At 36.8% G+C, this 16763-nt stretch overlaps 1 protein-coding gene, 1 long non-coding RNA gene and 1 pseudogene across 2 annotated transcripts; 2 read left to right on the forward strand and 1 right to left on the reverse strand.

Annotated features, from left to right (window-relative positions):
* Positions 1-4539: 4539 nt before the first annotated feature.
* Positions 4540-6282, forward strand: LOC110750107 (phenolic glucoside malonyltransferase 1-like; annotated as a pseudogene).
* A 2749-nt stretch (positions 6283-9031) lies between these two features.
* On the forward strand, positions 9032-10796 carry LOC110749884 (phenolic glucoside malonyltransferase 1). The gene has a single exon (XM_021950089.2). It carries the CDS (start codon positions 9222-9224, stop codon positions 10599-10601), a length of 1380 nt encoding a protein of 459 aa, XP_021805781.1. The 5' UTR covers positions 9032-9221; the 3' UTR covers positions 10602-10796.
* A 994-nt stretch (positions 10797-11790) lies between these two features.
* LOC148296086 (uncharacterized) lies at positions 11791-12942 on the reverse strand. Its single transcript, XR_015834305.1, has 3 exons — positions 12164-12942; positions 12020-12079; positions 11791-11938 (listed from the first exon to the last, which is right to left on the reverse strand). It is a non-coding gene; the product is annotated as an uncharacterized LOC148296086 (long non-coding RNA).
* Positions 12943-16763: the final 3821 nt, after the last annotated feature.

A 16763-nucleotide genomic window follows, 5' to 3' on the forward strand; every position in this document is an offset into this window, starting at 1 on the left:
AGGGTGGAACCCATGGTGTAGGTGGGCTTGAACTTATCAGCTCTGATGCTAAACTGGTTGACATGCTGGGCCAAATGCCATGTAATAGGATTGTGGGGTTGTACTATACTGAAGTGGGCAATTCTAATATAGTTTGGAGTCAAGCATCTTTTGGGTGCCAAGGTTTGGATGGTGCAGACAATTATGCAGAGGTGCAACACAATGTTCAGGTGGAAGATGAAACTGGGGTGGAAGATAATGTTGATGTTGAAGATAAAGATGAAGCTGAGGTTGTAGACAGTGAAGAAGATGATGGAGAATTTGTTGATAGTGATTACGAGTTCAGTGAAGAAGAATTTGGGTTTAAGACAGTTGAAGTGCCTGTTCATGAAGGGGCAGAGGACACTACGAAATGTAGCAATAGGAGGCCTGGTTTTGAAGCTCCTGGAGAGGTGTCATCAGATGGTGAGCACACCTTAGATTTTGATACTGAAAGTGAGGGTGATGGGGATGATATGGAAGGGGATAATGAAGGGACAAGTAAGGTGAGAAGGAAAAAAAAACTGCCTTGGTTTAAGCAGTATAGAAGGGAGGTGGACTTAAAGAATCCTGAGTTTCGGCTTGGGATGCAATTTGAAAACAGACAGGTTCTTAAGGAGGCACTCAGGGAATATTCCATTATTCGTGGAAGGAAACTGTTCTTTGAAAAAAATGACAAGACGAGAGTAAAGGCAATTTGCAACGGAGGATTAAAATGTCCATTTGTGGTTTATGCTTCACAGATAAACCAGGATGTGCAAACATTTGTAATTAAGAAGTTGAGCTTAGAACACACATGTGGGAGGGTGGAGAAACTGAAGTTTGCTAATCCCAAATGGATTTGTGACAGATTTTCTAGCAAGATTAAGAGAAACACATATTGGAATCTCAAAGCTTTTCAAGGAGAAGTTTTGGAGTCCTATCATGTGAGGGTGTCCAAAACTCAAGTGTATAGGGCAAAGAAATTGGCTAAAGCACAAATTGAAGGAAACTACATACAGCAATATGCACAGTTGTGGGACTATGCAGAGCAGTTGAAGAAAACCAACAAAGGTAGTACAGTGAAAATTAAGTGTGATATGGTTGGGGGTGAAGCAATATTTAAAAGGATTTATGTGTGTCTGGTTGCTTGTAAAAAAGGGTTTTTAGAAGGGTGCAGGCCTGTAATTGGGGTTGATGCTTGCCATTTGAAAGGTCCTTATCCTGGGCAAATATTGACTGCTGTAGGAGTTAATGGTAATAATGGTCTTTTCCCAATTGCATATGTTGTGGCTGAGATTGTAAACAAGGACTCGTGGATTTGGTTTCTGTCTTTGTTGATTGAAGATTTAGGTATTAGAAATGGTTTATCCTGGGCTTTCATAAGTGATAAGCAAAAGGGGCTCATACCTGCCATTGCACATGTACTACCAACTGCAGAGCATAGGATGTGCGTCCACCACTTGTACAATAATTTCAGAGCAACACATGTTGGTCTCACTCTTAAACACATGTTGTGGGCAGCTGCTAGAGCCACTACTATTCCTTGGTGGGAAGCAGAAATGGACAAGATGAAGGAAGAGGACTTAGAAGCTTGGAAATGGTTGGTGCAGAGACCACCCAATAATTGGACTAGATCTCATTTTCATACAAGGTATAAGTGTGATCTTCTACTGAAAAACCTTTGTGAGAGCTTTAATGCAGCTATAATTGATGCCAGAGATAATTCCATTTTGACATGTTTGGAAAGTATTCGAATGTATGTGATGCTTAGGATGGCTAATCGAAGGGCTGCTTGTGGTAAATGGAAACACCCTATTGGCCCAAGGATATTCAAAATAATTGAGAAGAACAAGATGGGAGCTTCTCAATGCATTCCTAGATTGGCTGGGGATAAAATGTATCAAGTCAGTCACATGTATGGTGGGGAGTTTGTTGTAGATCTTGCAGCAATGTCTTGTAGTTGTAGGAGATGAGATTTATGTGGCATACCCTGTGCACATGCTATTTCAGCTATATTCCACAGAGATGAAAACCTTGTTGAATATGTACATGAGTGTTATAAGCCAGAGACATACATGAGGTCATATAAACCAATAGTTCACCCCATCCTTTCTATGGATCAGTGGGTTAAGGATGGCTTGCCTCCAATTAGACCTTCATTTCATAAGCGTCAACCAGGAAGACCCAAGAGAGTGAGGACAAAGGAGGCTGCTGAGGTTCAATTACCAGCCCCAAACCCACCAAACCCTTTGCCTCCAGGTTACACTGCTCCAGCAGCAAAACTTAGAAGACTCTTCATTAAAATTAGATGTGGAGCATGTGGAAAAGAAGGCCACAATCGAAGAGGATGTGGAAGACAGGTTGTTTAATAAAAAAGGGTTTTGTTACGCATTTTAATTATTTGGGTTGTGGTTCGCTGTGGTTGTGATTTTGTATAGATGTGCTTGTATGTTGTGCAGGCTAAGGCAGCCCAAAATGGGAATGTTGGCCAAAATGAAGTTCAAGCAGCTGACAATGGAAATGCATGCCAAAATGATATTGCCCCAGCCCAAACTGACACTTCCCCAGTCCAAACTGACACTGCCCCAACCCAAACTGAAACTAATGCTGCCCCAACTCAAACTGACACTGCCCCAGCCCAAATTGAAGTTATTAGGCGCAGAGGAAGAGGAAGAGGAAGAGGCTTATGGAATCCAGCTACAAGGATGTCATCTTCACAACCAGTTAGTTGCCTATTATTCTTGCCCAACTCAGATTTTTTTATGTTTGCCTATATAGTAATATATTTTGTTTGTGGTTTTTATCTTAGGTGGTAAGTGATATCAGTCAAGGAAGGGCCAATCTGCCAATGACATACTCACAACAAGTGCCCTTGCAACCATCATCCTCTTCACTTACTCAACAAACCACAACCAATAGAGGAAGATTCAAACACAGTGTCAAAAGAGGAGGACAAGTATAGACTGTGAAGACATATTTTGGGGACTTTTAAGACCTATTTTTGGACTCTTACGTACTTACTATGTGGATGTGTATTTTGGGTGAACAATTATAGACTCAAGTATGCTATTTGGTAATGTTATTTTGAAGGCTCTTTTGCCTATTCTATGTAATGTTCAGGTGTATTTTGGATTGTATGTAATGTGCAGTTGGTGAATGTTAATTGGTAATTGAAGCCTTTTGGATTGGATGTAATGTGCCCCTGTTCATTTGGTATACACTGCCAATTCAGCACAAAATCAGCTTATATAGCAAAACATCTGATACATTGCCAAAGAGGCACAAAATAACCTTAGCCCAGGTTTCTGCCCATTTTTGCACTACCAATTCCAGCCCATTTCTACACTATGCCGATGCCATCAAAAGCTGTTCAAGAGTATATACAACATTATGCCCATTTTCTGCCATTTCTACACTACCAAATCATCCATATTAATGAACAATATCACAATTATTAAACAAAACAGAACAACAACAACCCAGAACCACCTTTGTCTTTGTCGATAACTCAAAATTTCCCCTTCTAGTACAACAACTTGTTGCCCCATTCCCAAATTCTGTTTTTTCAAAATCTTGATTTCTTCTTCCTCTTCTCTCAGTTTTTGCTCTAATTTATTCTTCTCTTCTTCCATCAATCTGAAATTCTCCGCCGTTGCTCTCAATTTGTCCTCCATTCCTCTTACTCTTCTAAGTAACCCAGGCAAGATTTCCTTTCCTCTTGCGCATGTTTCATTCTCCACCCATTCAAAAAAATGCAACCCCCTCTTACTGTTCTGCAATTCAAACAAAACGAAACACCAATTTCAAACCCAAAAAACCACCAATTTCATTCTCCAACCATGCGAAAAAACGAAACACCAATTAACCCTTATGAAATTCAAACAAAAACTTACTCGATTATTGCAACATGCCTCAAATCTTCTTCCGGGATTCAGATCTGTCCATGAAGTCCGCCGTTTGATTTCTGACCCACACTTGCAGTAACGACACCTGCAATTTGAATCTGTCAAACTCTCCGACATTTTTCCTTCCCTCGCAGCCCCTTCTCAGTTCTTCAGTTCTTCAGTCTTCATTTGGGGGTCGAAGCCAAGGGTTTAAGGCGAGTGTTCAGATTCGAAGGAGAGTCTTCAGACTCGAAAGGACATTTTTACCCCTCATTTTGACGGACAAATTGACAGAGTTGGACGGCAGGATCTAATTGCACCTTATTATCTAATTAAAGGACTAAATTGCCACAAAATTTAGTTCACGGACCCAATTGCAACTGGGGCCATAGTTCACGGACGTCTACAGTAATTAACCCTATAAATATATATAATGTTCCCAAGTATATCATGCAATCTTTTATTTTATGTCATTTAATTACAAGAAGAAATCATATGAATTTTTATGGAAGAGGACGCAAGATTTGGTGATCGTACACTTTTTGACATATGAAAATGATTTACAAACTAAGCACTTGGACAAACTCCATATCAACTACCAGTGACAAAAGGATCACAACAGCCTCAACCTTCTAACTTCCATCTCCAATTGGCAATGGCAAACCCAAGCTCAGTTAAAGTAGTTGAAGTTTGCAGGGTGGCTCCTCCTCCTCCGCCCTCATCCGGGGCATTCGCTTCCCCGAGCTCCTTTCCCCTTACCTTCTTCGACATCCGTCGGTTAAGGTTTGGGCCGTTCCAGCGCCTTTATTTCTACCAACTGCCTACTTACTCTACAACACATCTCTTCTTTGATTCCATACTTGTCCCAAAATTCAAAGCCTCACTCTCTAACACCCTCCAGCACTTTCTACCTCTGGCAGGAAACCTCACTTGGCCTCAAGACTCCAAAAAGCCCGTTCTTAGCTATGTCCAAGGTGACGCCGTTTCACTCACGATAGCAGAGTCTAATGCTGACTTCTACCATCTTTCAAGTGGTTGCTTTGTTGAAGCCACAGAGTACCATCCTCTTGTACCCCAGTTGGGAGCTTCTCATGAACAAGCTGCAGTGGTAGCATAATATTGCAAATCACTGTCTTTCCCAACTGTGGCTTTTCCATTGGAACTTCCATGCACCACGCAATCCTAGATGGCAAGACTTCAACTTTGTTTGTGAAATCTTGGGCTCTCATTTGCAAACATGATGATCAATCTAATTCAGTGCTACCTGAGATCTACTGAAACAATTCTATGACAGAAGGGTCATTCAGGATCCAACCAAAGCTATCTCCTTTTCAGATCCCAAGACTGATGCTGGGGTTGTTGATGTTGGGTTGGTCTTAGACAAACATAACGTGCAGGTTTTTGCTTCTCTATTTGCTAAAGGTCTTCAAAACCCTTGAAGCTTGAAGCCTCCTCATCTATACTATTCTGGGGAATAATAATTTGGGACTTCATTGCTTCTCTTAATAATTAACTTTGTGAACATCGCCTTTTCTTCTAGAAAGATTCAGGCAATCAGTGATGACTTTGATGGCAAAGAAGAAGCAACAAGATCACTCAGTTCATTGGTCAACGTTTTCTCTAACATGTGCTTATACATGGGTTTGCTTACTGTTCGGTTCATTTTTACACATGATTTTTCATGTTATTCACCTATTATTTTGAGTTAGTTCTTGACATTTTATAGCTTTTTACTTCCTTTTTGTGTTTTCTTAGATTTTACCTTGGTTAGAATGAAAATGAGCTAAAAGTGCATTATTGGTTATAAATTCTGTTTTTGTTCATTTTCGTAGGTCAACTTCTTAGCCTGGGATCAACATGCTCTGGTGCTCGGATGAGGTGAAGATCTTCATGAAACTTGTTCCAATGGATGTTAACTACAACATATCCAAATTTGAGCTCCATTGGACAAGTATTGCCTATCCAACCAATCCAGCATGTTACCACAGCTCTGGAAATCCGAAGTGCTCCAGCTTTTACCTCCATATTGTTATCTTGATTCTTCTTGTTACCATAACACTTGGTAACAAGAAATTACCTTGGTTAAGAGATATTTTCAGAGGCAAAGAGCATATTTTCAATGACAAAGCTTCATCATGGCAAGGGGACAAAGTTTGAAGCTTTAACAAAAGGTGGAGTTTTATATATTAAAAGTGAGCTGGAAATCATGGGCTAAAGGAAGATGAATGTGCAATCTGCAAAGCTGATGACATTTCCTTCATTCTAAAATATAGAACGTGGGGGATTTGATTCATCTATTATACTACACATTGGAGAGCAGGTTTTGGAAGCTAGAGAGCAAGAGGAAGAAAAGAGGTTTTTGGAGAGCAAGGGGAGGGAAGAATGGCATAACAATTAGAGAGAACCTTGGGGAGCCTTGAGGCAAGGATCCAAGGGGTTGAAGATGCATTGTCTTTCTCCTCTTTGTTCTTAGTTTCTTTCATTTTATTTGTTTCTTGTAATTTCTTAGTCTCAATGTAACTTCTTATTTAGCTAGGGCTTAGGTTGAAGCCCTAAACATGAAAACCTTATTGTTTTGATGCTTGAGTGTATGAATTTCTAGATATTGTTGATGAATTCCAATTCACCAAATTAATCTATCCTTGATGTATGTTCTTTTTTGATTGATCACCTTTGAAAGCATGCTTCTTGAGGTTGTTGGGATTATGTGTATCTTCATGTTATCCTAAGCAATAAATGGATGAAGTAAGAATCATCCATGTGAATTGGTTTCTTGAATACCTAATGTAAACACCATGCTATTAGGGTTCTTGTGGTGTTCATATTCTCTTTGAGCTTAATGGGTTTTTCTTGTAATTGAATCAAAGTACTAAGCACACCTAGATTCGGTTATAGGGAAGGCACAAGCATTGTAGCACTCGTACTGCACTTTACGTATATTAGAGAGAATCAATGCGTCTTGAGCCACTCGTACTGGTCTTGATTGCGAACATCTTCAACAACACGTTTAGAGTTCATCACTTGAGTATTCATGAACTTGGGTAGAATTGTTTAGGGTGGATTCCGAAACCCTAGTGTTTGTTACATTTTAATTTCACATTGTGATAATTCATCTCTGCTATTCTCATTTAAATTCAAAGTCCATTTACTTTCATGCAATAGAAATAGGTCACTTGAACCAAACCAAACCCCCCCCCCCCCAATGTGTGTGTGAGTTGTGTGTTTGATACGTTGTGTGTCTTGTTTACTAAATTCTGTTTATTTTTGTAACTGTTTTGGACTTTTGGTCCGCGCTGTGTTCTTCGTTTTTGTGTGCTGAATCCAACCGTATAAAGAACATGAAATTTGGATAAACGGTTGGAAAGTTATAGGCAAAACACTGGACAGAGGTCGAAACTGGAAAAACAGAGAAACGAATCTGCCCAAAAACGACCGGTTGTTACTGTTCAAGAGACCGGTCGCACATGAATCTGTCCAAAAACGACCGGTCGTCACTGTTCACGACCGGTCGTCACTGTTCACGGCACTGTTCACATGTGATAAATAGGTGATAAAAGGGTGATAGAAAGTGCTGTTTCTGTTTTTCTTTGGTTTCTTGTGTTGTTTCATTTCTTTTACATTTCTTTACTCTTTTTTTTAGTTTCCAATTTGCATTTGTGGATTTGTGGTGTGTTAAATAAGTGTTCTTTATGTACTCAAATTAGAACTTATAGGAAGCCGACAAGTTCTTCGTGGGATCGACCCCGTACTTACATAATCTATACTTCATTAGATTCGTGCACTTGCGGGTATTTTTAATTGGTTGTTTGCACATTAATTTGTGTCCTTTTAGGAATGCAACACTTACTCAGGGCAGATGAAATAAATGCAGACAAAAATTGCTTCTGGTTTTTCATCCTATTTTTTTTCATTGTAATTATATTTGTCATGGCAACTTTTTATTTATTTATTTTATATATGGGTCGCCTTTACATCACTTTGATTTAACTATTAAGACTCAATTAGCAGGTGAGATGGAATAATTCTGAGTGGAGTGGTAAGCATGTGGCGTCGAAGAATTTTGATTTAATAATCACATTCTAAATAGATAATGTTTTTTTTTTGGTCGATTCTAAATATATAATGTTCCCACGCATATCATGCAAGGTTTTATTTTGTGTCAGTATTTAATAACTAGAAGAAATCATGTCCTGTTACACATATGAATCTTTATGGAAGAAGAACGCAAGATTTGGTGATCATGGTGTTAGAAAAATAAGGGGTTTAATTGCTATATTTAAAGAAGAAGAAGAAAAAGAATTTAATTCATGCAAATAAATACCAAATTAAATGCATAAAATAATTAGAACAATATAAGAGAAGTTTTAGAAAAATCAAAATATTGTTGAGTCTAGAACTTGGTTCTATCTTTTTAAGATGATATTGCTCCTCACTGATGCTTCAAGGTTCCAATGGCAAACATCTCCCAAGATACAACAACTTCCTTCTTGTGATAGTAGCACTCTAAGCCACAAGAACAACGAATGCAGACTTATGCTTGAACTATGTCTCAATATAAGACTCTATTTTACTGACAAAGACTCATGTATGTAGTGAATGAAAAACTCTATATTGCCTTAGGGTGCAATCTTTGGCTGAGGTGCCAGCTTTTCTTGTGAATTGTTTGGCTGCGGATGCTATTGGAGTGTCCAGGTCCTGGTGTTGTTTGTGCTTAGTCTTGTTGTTCTGGGTTCTTAGCCCCTCTTGTTACCAAAAAACAAACCTCTTCATTAAATTCTCAATGTGTTGCAGTATTAGGGTAGGGTACGGCGTTTGACTAATCAAGCTATTCTTCTTAGAACCTTACGAAAGTAAGTAAGTCATTCACATGAGTAATCAAGTCTATAATTTGAACACAACAGGAAGTCAAATTCATTAGACTAAATCAAGTCTATAATGCAATGGTTTGGTGTATCGTACAACGTTAGACAAATTGAAAACCAATCCGATGGTGACATTTCTGTACTGACACTTGGTATGAATGAATTGATTACCAATCCAATGGTGACATTTACCGGTAGGGTGGTGATCCCCCACTTTTAAAACTTGAAAATGATGATATACCAAACCAAGTGTGGTTTTGTGGCTTCTATTGTGTGGCGTGGCCTGATATCAGCCCCATTTTGTATTTCACCAAAGACACGTTCTTTTGCTCTTAAAGAGAGAATAAATTCTCCTTTTTCGTATGCTTCTATGGTGCTGCATACAACAACTTTAGTTTTACCGTGCCTCTTTTGATCATTCGGTATCTAGTAGTGGTGATAAAAAGAGGGCAAAAGTATCCATCTCCATTAGGCAATGGCAGAACCAACAAGCTCGATTAAAGTAGTTGAAGTTTGCAGGGTGGCTCCTCCTCCTCCACCCTCACCCGGTGCATTCGCGTCCCCGAACTCCCTTCCCCTTACCTTCTTCGACATCCGTTGGTTAAGGTTTGCGCCGGTCCAGAGCCTTTATTTCTACGAAATGCCTACTTCCTCTGCAACACCGCTCTTCTTTGACTCCATACTTGTCCCAAAACTCAAAGCCTCACTCTCTAACACCCTCCAGCACTTTCTACCTCTGGCAGGAAACCTCACTTGGCCTCAAGACTCCCAAAAACCCGTCCTTAACTATGTCCAAGGCGACACTGTTTCACTCACAATAGCAGAGTCTGGTGCTGACTTCTACCATCTTTCAAGTGGTGACTTTGTTGAAGCCACAGAGTACCATCCTCTTGTACCCCGATTGGAAGCGTCTTATGAACAAGCTGCAGTGCTAGCATTGCAAATCACTGTCTTTCCCAACTGTGGCTTTTCGATTGGAACTTCCATGCACCATGCAGTCCTAGACGGCAAGAGTTCAACTTTATTTGTAAAATCATGGGCTCACATTTGCAAACATGATGATCAATCTAATTCAGTGCTACCAGATGAGCTGAAACAATTTTATGACAGAGTCATTCAGGATCCAGCTGAGCTTGGAACAATCTACTCGAACGACTATCGAAATAAGGACGGTCCCAACAATAGGAGCTTAATGTTTTGGGAGATGAAACCACGACCAGACTCAATCCGAGGCACCTTTGAATTCACACGAGCAGATATACAAACACTGAGGCAATCGTTCAAGGCTAAAATGGCAGAGCAGAAACCAGTTCATGTGTCAACTTTCACTCTAGCTTGTGCCTACACATGGGTTTGCGTAGTCAAGGCAGAGGACATAAAAGCTGACAAAACACGTCTAATCTTTAGCATGGACTGCAGGTCTCGCTTGGACCCTCCTATACCTGCAAACTATTTCGGAAACTGCATAGTAGGATGTATACCAGTTGCCGAAACGAAAGGCTTGCTTGGAGAAGATGGGTTGGTTGTCGCCGTGAATGCAATTAGTGAGGCTATAGAAAGTTTGGAGAAGGGGGTTTTGGATGGGGCAGAGAATTGGGTTTCAAGGTTGTTTGCTGTGAGAAGTGAGGGAAGAATGCTCAGCATTTCTGGTTCACATCGGTTCGGATTTTATGATACTGATTTTGGATGGGGAAGACCAAAGAAGTTTGAGATTGTTTCCATAGATAGAACCAGAGCTATCTCCCTTTCAGATTCCAAGACTGGTGCTGGGGCTATTGAAGTTGGGTTGGTTTTAGACAAACATGACATGCACGCTTTTGCTTCTCTATTTGCTAAAGGTCTTCGAAACCTTTGAAGCGCATGAAGCCTCCGCAGCAACATTTTCTATTTGCACTTTATATTTTCTGGATATGGCCTTGTTCAATATAGGTCCCTACATTTTCTATTTCCTAGACATATACCTATTACTCTATAAATCTATATGTAAAACCCAATTTCAAATTTAAATGACCAGTAGGATATAAGAGGTCATAGTATTTTTATGTTTTTACATTGTTGCCACCAGACTTCATATTTTATTTATAATTTATTTCAAGCATTTCATTAACTGCCATAATTGTAATTAATACTCCATATTAATAGCATATCAATCACCCCATTTCTTTTGGTTGACATTTCCTCTAACATATTGCCCCTAAAATTGCAAACCAAAAAAAAAAATGTAAATTACATATCCAATAATGTACCTATATGAAAAATATAAATATAAATATATATGTATAAAAATATAGGTATATTATTTAAATAAAATATAGGTATATTGTGTTGTGAAAATGGACAAAGACTTTCACTCACTCACTACTACAAAAATCGCAATAGACGACGGTAATCCACCGTCGTGTATTCGTTTTTTCAACCGTCGTGAAATCGACCGACATCTTTTGATGCATAAAACCACGACGGTAAATCCCCGTCGTCTATTATCTGTAAAGACGACGGTTTTTAAAGAAAATCGTCGTTGTTTAGAGGTAAATATCGTTAATTATAGGAGGAAATACGACGTTTTTTTAATAAAACCGTCGTGTATTGTAGGTTAAGATGACGGTTTTTTATGAAAACCGTCGTGTATTGTAGGTTAATAGACGACCCTTTTTTTTTTTAAAAACCGTCATATTTACTTCACAATAGACGACCCTTTTTTAAAAAAAACCGTCATCTTTACATATAATAGACGACCCTTTTTAAAAAAAATCGTCATCTTTACATATAATAGACGACCATTTTTTATAAAAACCGTCTTTAATTATCTGTAAAGCCAACAGTTGTTTTATAAAAACCGTCGTTAATTATCTGTAAAGATCATGATTTATTATGAAAACCGTCGTCTAATAAGTTCCCAAACTGCTACATTTTAGTTCCTTTTGATTTCATATGATGCTATACAACGATTTTAACTGGAAAACCAACCATAATGCTTTATTAATGAATATATACACTCAAAAATAGTTTCTTTCATAAAACTTGAAGATTCAATACTTATTACATAGTTAACCAATCTTTATTCTACAACAAACATAATTCCTACCAATTAAGTAGTACAATCTTTTCCTAACAAGACCTACGTACTCCTAATCCAAGTCTTCCTCATCCAAACAGACAAGTGATGCACAACTGAAGTCTCCTCCATCATCCCTGTAAATAAATCAAAATGACAAAGAGAGAAAAAAAGCTAAGATTATAAACATGTAAAATTAGGTGGAAGAGAAATTTTACCATTGGACCATATTTCCATAGAAAACTTGTAAAATGAGCATAAAAAAGACCATCGAGAACCTGCAAAAGGAAAAATATATAAAGAAAATGATGGTGAAAAGAGAAGGTAACAAATTTTCAACAACAAAAAAACATACGACTCACATAGAAAACCTACAAAAGAAAAAGTTATAAATCTGCAAGCTTCCTCCTCATCTCCTGAGAACCAAATCAGAAAATCTAAAAAGAAACCAGAAATAATAACAAAAAATATGTAAACAAACCAGACAAATCAAGAGAGACAGAAAATCTGAAATCAGGGAGACAAAGAACATACCAGAAACGCAAAGAGACTAATCCAGAATTCACTAGCAAGATATAAAAGGGTATTGAGAGATTAGGTCACTTTCAAATCAAACCTTTTATGAGGGTGTTTTAGAGAGCTCAGGAGGGTTTCAAGGAGGAAGAGATAAGGTTTTCAGAGACGGGGGAAAATCTGAAAATTTATCGAGCGCGAATTCACTTAAGTGGCCTTTTTTTAGCGTGTTTTAAAAGACGACACTTGTTAATGAGAGATAAGGTTTTCAAAGACGGGGGAAAATTTGAAAATTTGTCGAGCGCGAATTCACTTAAGCGGCATTTTTTTAGCGTGTTTTAAAAGACGACGCTTTTTTAAAAAAAAACCGTCGTCTTTACATATAATAGACGACCCTTTTTAAAAAAAAAACCGTCTTTACATATAATAGACGACCCTTTTTTAAAAAAAACCGTCATCTTTACTTCATAATAGACGACCCTTTTTAAAAAAACCGTCGTCTTTACTTCATAATAGACGACCCTTTTTAAACAAAAATTATCATCTTTACTTCACAATAGACGACCTTTTTAAAAAAAAAAAACTGTCATCTTTACATATAATAGACGACCCTTTAAAAAAAAAACTGTCATCTTTACTTATAATAGACAACAGTTCTTTAAAAAAAACCGTCATCTTTACATATAATAGACGACAGTTCTTTCAAAACAACCATGTCTTTACCAAAAAAAGGACACTTGATTTTTAAAAGACGACGCTTGTCATACATGCTGTCGTTGTTTTTTGGTCAGATTTTAACTCTGAAGAAAACCTTTTTAATAAGACGACACTTTTTTATTTGTGTGCGTCGTTATAAAAAAATATTCAACAGTACCTCCGTTTTTTAGTTGTTTAAGTCACTTATCCACAACAGTTTTTTCTTCTACCGTCGTCTTTTTCTGGTCGTCTTTTTCACTTTTTGTAGTAGTGACTCCCCTAATGATCTTGTTGTTGATAGACTTTGTGACACACACAATGATGGATGAATCACACACACACTCTTGAGAAACCAACCAAGCACAAAATGACACAAGTATTTTAGAGGTTCAGCAATTGCCTACATCCTCTTGGTGATCCCCTTGAGAAATTCACTAATGAAAGAATAGGTTACAACTTTGGTTTACACAGAAACCCCCTTAGAACTCTATTCTCTCCCAAGCTCTCTTTTCTCTCTCACCCCTTGCTCAACACTTTGATGCACTTGTGAACACTCTCTCACACTTGGTGTTTCCCTCTTTGGTGTCTAGACTCTCAAGACCCAACTCAGCTCCTATCTTGAACTGATTGCCCTCTCTCTCTTCCTCCCTTGGTGAGTTAAACCTCTTTTGGACACACTAGCTCCCAGCTACTTGACCACCCCTTGAGATTAACCACTCTACTTGTTGCCTTGCATCTTCTTTCCTTTTGTAGACAAGTCTTTGGACTTAACAGAGGGCTGCAATTACTCATGCACGTTCTCCCTTTCAGCCACCCATCTAAACCATAGGTTAGGCAAGCCAAAAGTAATGCATTAATGCTTGCACCCTATAGCCACCCTATCTACACAATCCTTTGCTACAAGTCAACAAACAACATTAAATGGTGTTCATAGCTTCTCTAGCACGTTGCTAGACTTCCTAGAACCCATTAAAAGTTTTGGAGGCACTTAGAGTTAGGTAGGGAACAAACACATGTGAAAGGAACTAGAAAAACGCATGGAAAAATTCAGCATAGCACTGCGTGCGACCGGTTGCGGATACCTTGCAACCGGTCGCGGATACCTTTTCTCCAGCTTCTTCGACTCTGTGTAAATCCAACTGGTCGCCCAACCTGCGACCGGTCGCGCCTCGTTTTACAAGTATCCTTAATGTGAGCCAATTTTACAACATACTGTTCATCAAAAATATTTACAAAAAAATAAGTACACAATAATTTATAGAAAATATAGATACACAATAATTTTTATAGAAAAAAAATTGGTAGATTATTATAGAGAATAGGTATACAACAATTTATAGAAAATATAAATACACAATAATTTATAATAAAAAAATAATAGGTAGATAATAAATAAGATTCGTAGAGTGAGTGAGCAAACTTCACCCACTTTATTATTTGTATATTTCGTATTTGAATTATCTACAAGGTAATGCATCCTATTATTTTCATTTGCAGTATCTTTGGTCTTGGAAACATCCAGATCATATTGCCCAACTGTTAATTTGGATTATTGATTATCTGAAATTTTTATTTGAACGTGTTACATATAGCTCATATTAATAGTTTGACAGTATAACATTCTTCAAACAAAACGAAAGAATGTTACAATGTTACAGTATTTGGAAAAAGAACATAGGTGATCAAATTGATGTAATCTAAGAGAGTCCCAACTTTAGTTCTTTTGTGATGGAACCTTGATTTAAGGATTTTTATCTGCTTTCTTGGTTAAAGTAGTGATTTAGCTTTAACTTTCGAGTTCACAAAAATGCAAGCACATGAAATTCCATCATAAGTTTCAAACAAACAGATCTGAAGTTGGTGGAAAAAGATGCCGACAACCATATCTCTGTGCTGTATATGTGGAATAATTGGAAATGGGATATTGCTGATATGACTCGGAAAGTTAGGGTGTAACAAATCTCAAGGCTGAAAAGATTTCAACCTTTTCTTTCTTGATATATTTAAAAATGAGAATAGAAAAAGGTTAAAAAGTCTTTTCCAACAGAAAACAAGGCAATTAGATACAGAGTTATGGTTTGAATTTGTTCATTTTAGGCCTCAATTTATTTGGATAACGCGACTAAATCAATCAATTGTTTGGTTTGGTCGGTTGCATGTATTAAAAGACCATCTCCAAAGGATTAAGTAAATGAAATAGGCAAACTTATACTATAACAACTTAGGTTATATGTTGCATACCCATTTGCCTCACAAAAAAAGTTGATCACTCCAAAAGAACTAGGTAATGCAATTGTATAAACCATTATTAAGTTATTTACTGTTATATTTTATATTTAATATTATATTTTATCTATATATATAAAGCAAAAGGCAGAGAATGGTGAAACATTCAAAATACCAGAAAATGCCCTTGGTTAATGCAAACATTAAGAATTGAAATTATTAATTAAATGAGGATAATATGGTAAATTCACACTTTTTCATATTTAAAAAAAAAATTAAAATTAAAAGAAAAATCAGATAATGGCCTATTTTTATGGAACACAACTACTCATTATCTTTTTTAATTCTAAAATAAATGTTATTTTTTTTATAAAAAAAAGCCTCTCGCAGGAGCGGAAGCGCGTGCGGAGAGGCTAGTAGAAATTAGGTGAGAGAGTGGAGAGGAGGGAGTATGTACATTTTGCTTACCCATTTACCTATTTGTTTGGAGCATAAAAATGTTGATGTGGCTAAGCAAATAAAATTTGCCTATTCATTTGCTTCATCCCTTGGAGATGCTCAAAATAATAATCTACCTATTATTTTTTTATTATAAATTATTTTGTATTTATATTTTTATAAATTATTGTATACCTATTTTTCTATAATAATCTACCTATTATTTTTTATAAATTATTGTGTATCTATATTTTCTATAAATTATTTTGTACCTATTTTTCTGTAAATTTTTTTGGTAAACAATGTACCTATATTTTATTTAAATAATATACCTATATTTTTATACATATATATTTATATTTATATTTTTCATATAGGTACATTATTGGATATGTAATTTACAAATTATTATTTTTCGTTTGCAATTTTAGGGGCGATATGTTAGAGGAAATGGCAACCAAAAGAAATGGGGTGATTGATATGCTATTAATATGGAGTATTAATTACAATTATGGCAATTAATGAAATGCTTGAAATAAATTATAAATAAAATATGAAGTCTGGTGGCAACGATGTAAAAACATAGAAATACTATGACCTCTTATATCCTACTGGTCATTTAAATTTGAAATTGAGTTTTACACATAAAATTATAGAGTAATGTGTATATGTCTAGGAAACAAAAAATATAGAGACATATATTGGACAAGCCCGTTCTTTGGACCAGGTAGCTATCTCTATTTCTTTTCCTATGTACTGTCTCTAGTATTTGTTGCTTTTCCTATGTATTATATCAAGTCAAAAACAATGTGCTTACTTTACTTTCCTTCTCTTCCAAAGCACTATTGTTAATTTATAGTATTCAACCAAAGTTGAAATATATATGTGAAATCCCGTATTTTATATATATATATATATATATATATATTAGAAATTCTCTTATGCGGACATCCGGATGTTATTATCGTGCGGACGCCGTGTATTTTGTATTACCCCTCTCTGTTTTCCTGCCTGTTTACAATGGGATCCGCATAAGTGTTATCTATTTTTATTTTGTATTACCCCTCTTATTTATTTATTTATTTTTTT

The sequence above is a fragment of the Prunus avium genome, chromosome 3 (assembly GCF_965620075.1).
Source record: "Prunus avium chromosome 3, drPruAviu1.hap1.1, whole genome shotgun sequence".
Lineage (NCBI taxonomy): Eukaryota > Viridiplantae > Streptophyta > Magnoliopsida > Rosales > Rosaceae > Prunus > Prunus avium.

Excerpts from the sequence above, each read along its gene's own strand:
- LOC110749884 (XM_021950089.2), top strand. The coding sequence starts at position 9,222 with ATGGCAGAACCAACAAGCTCGATTAAAGTAGTTGAAGTTTGCAGGGTG.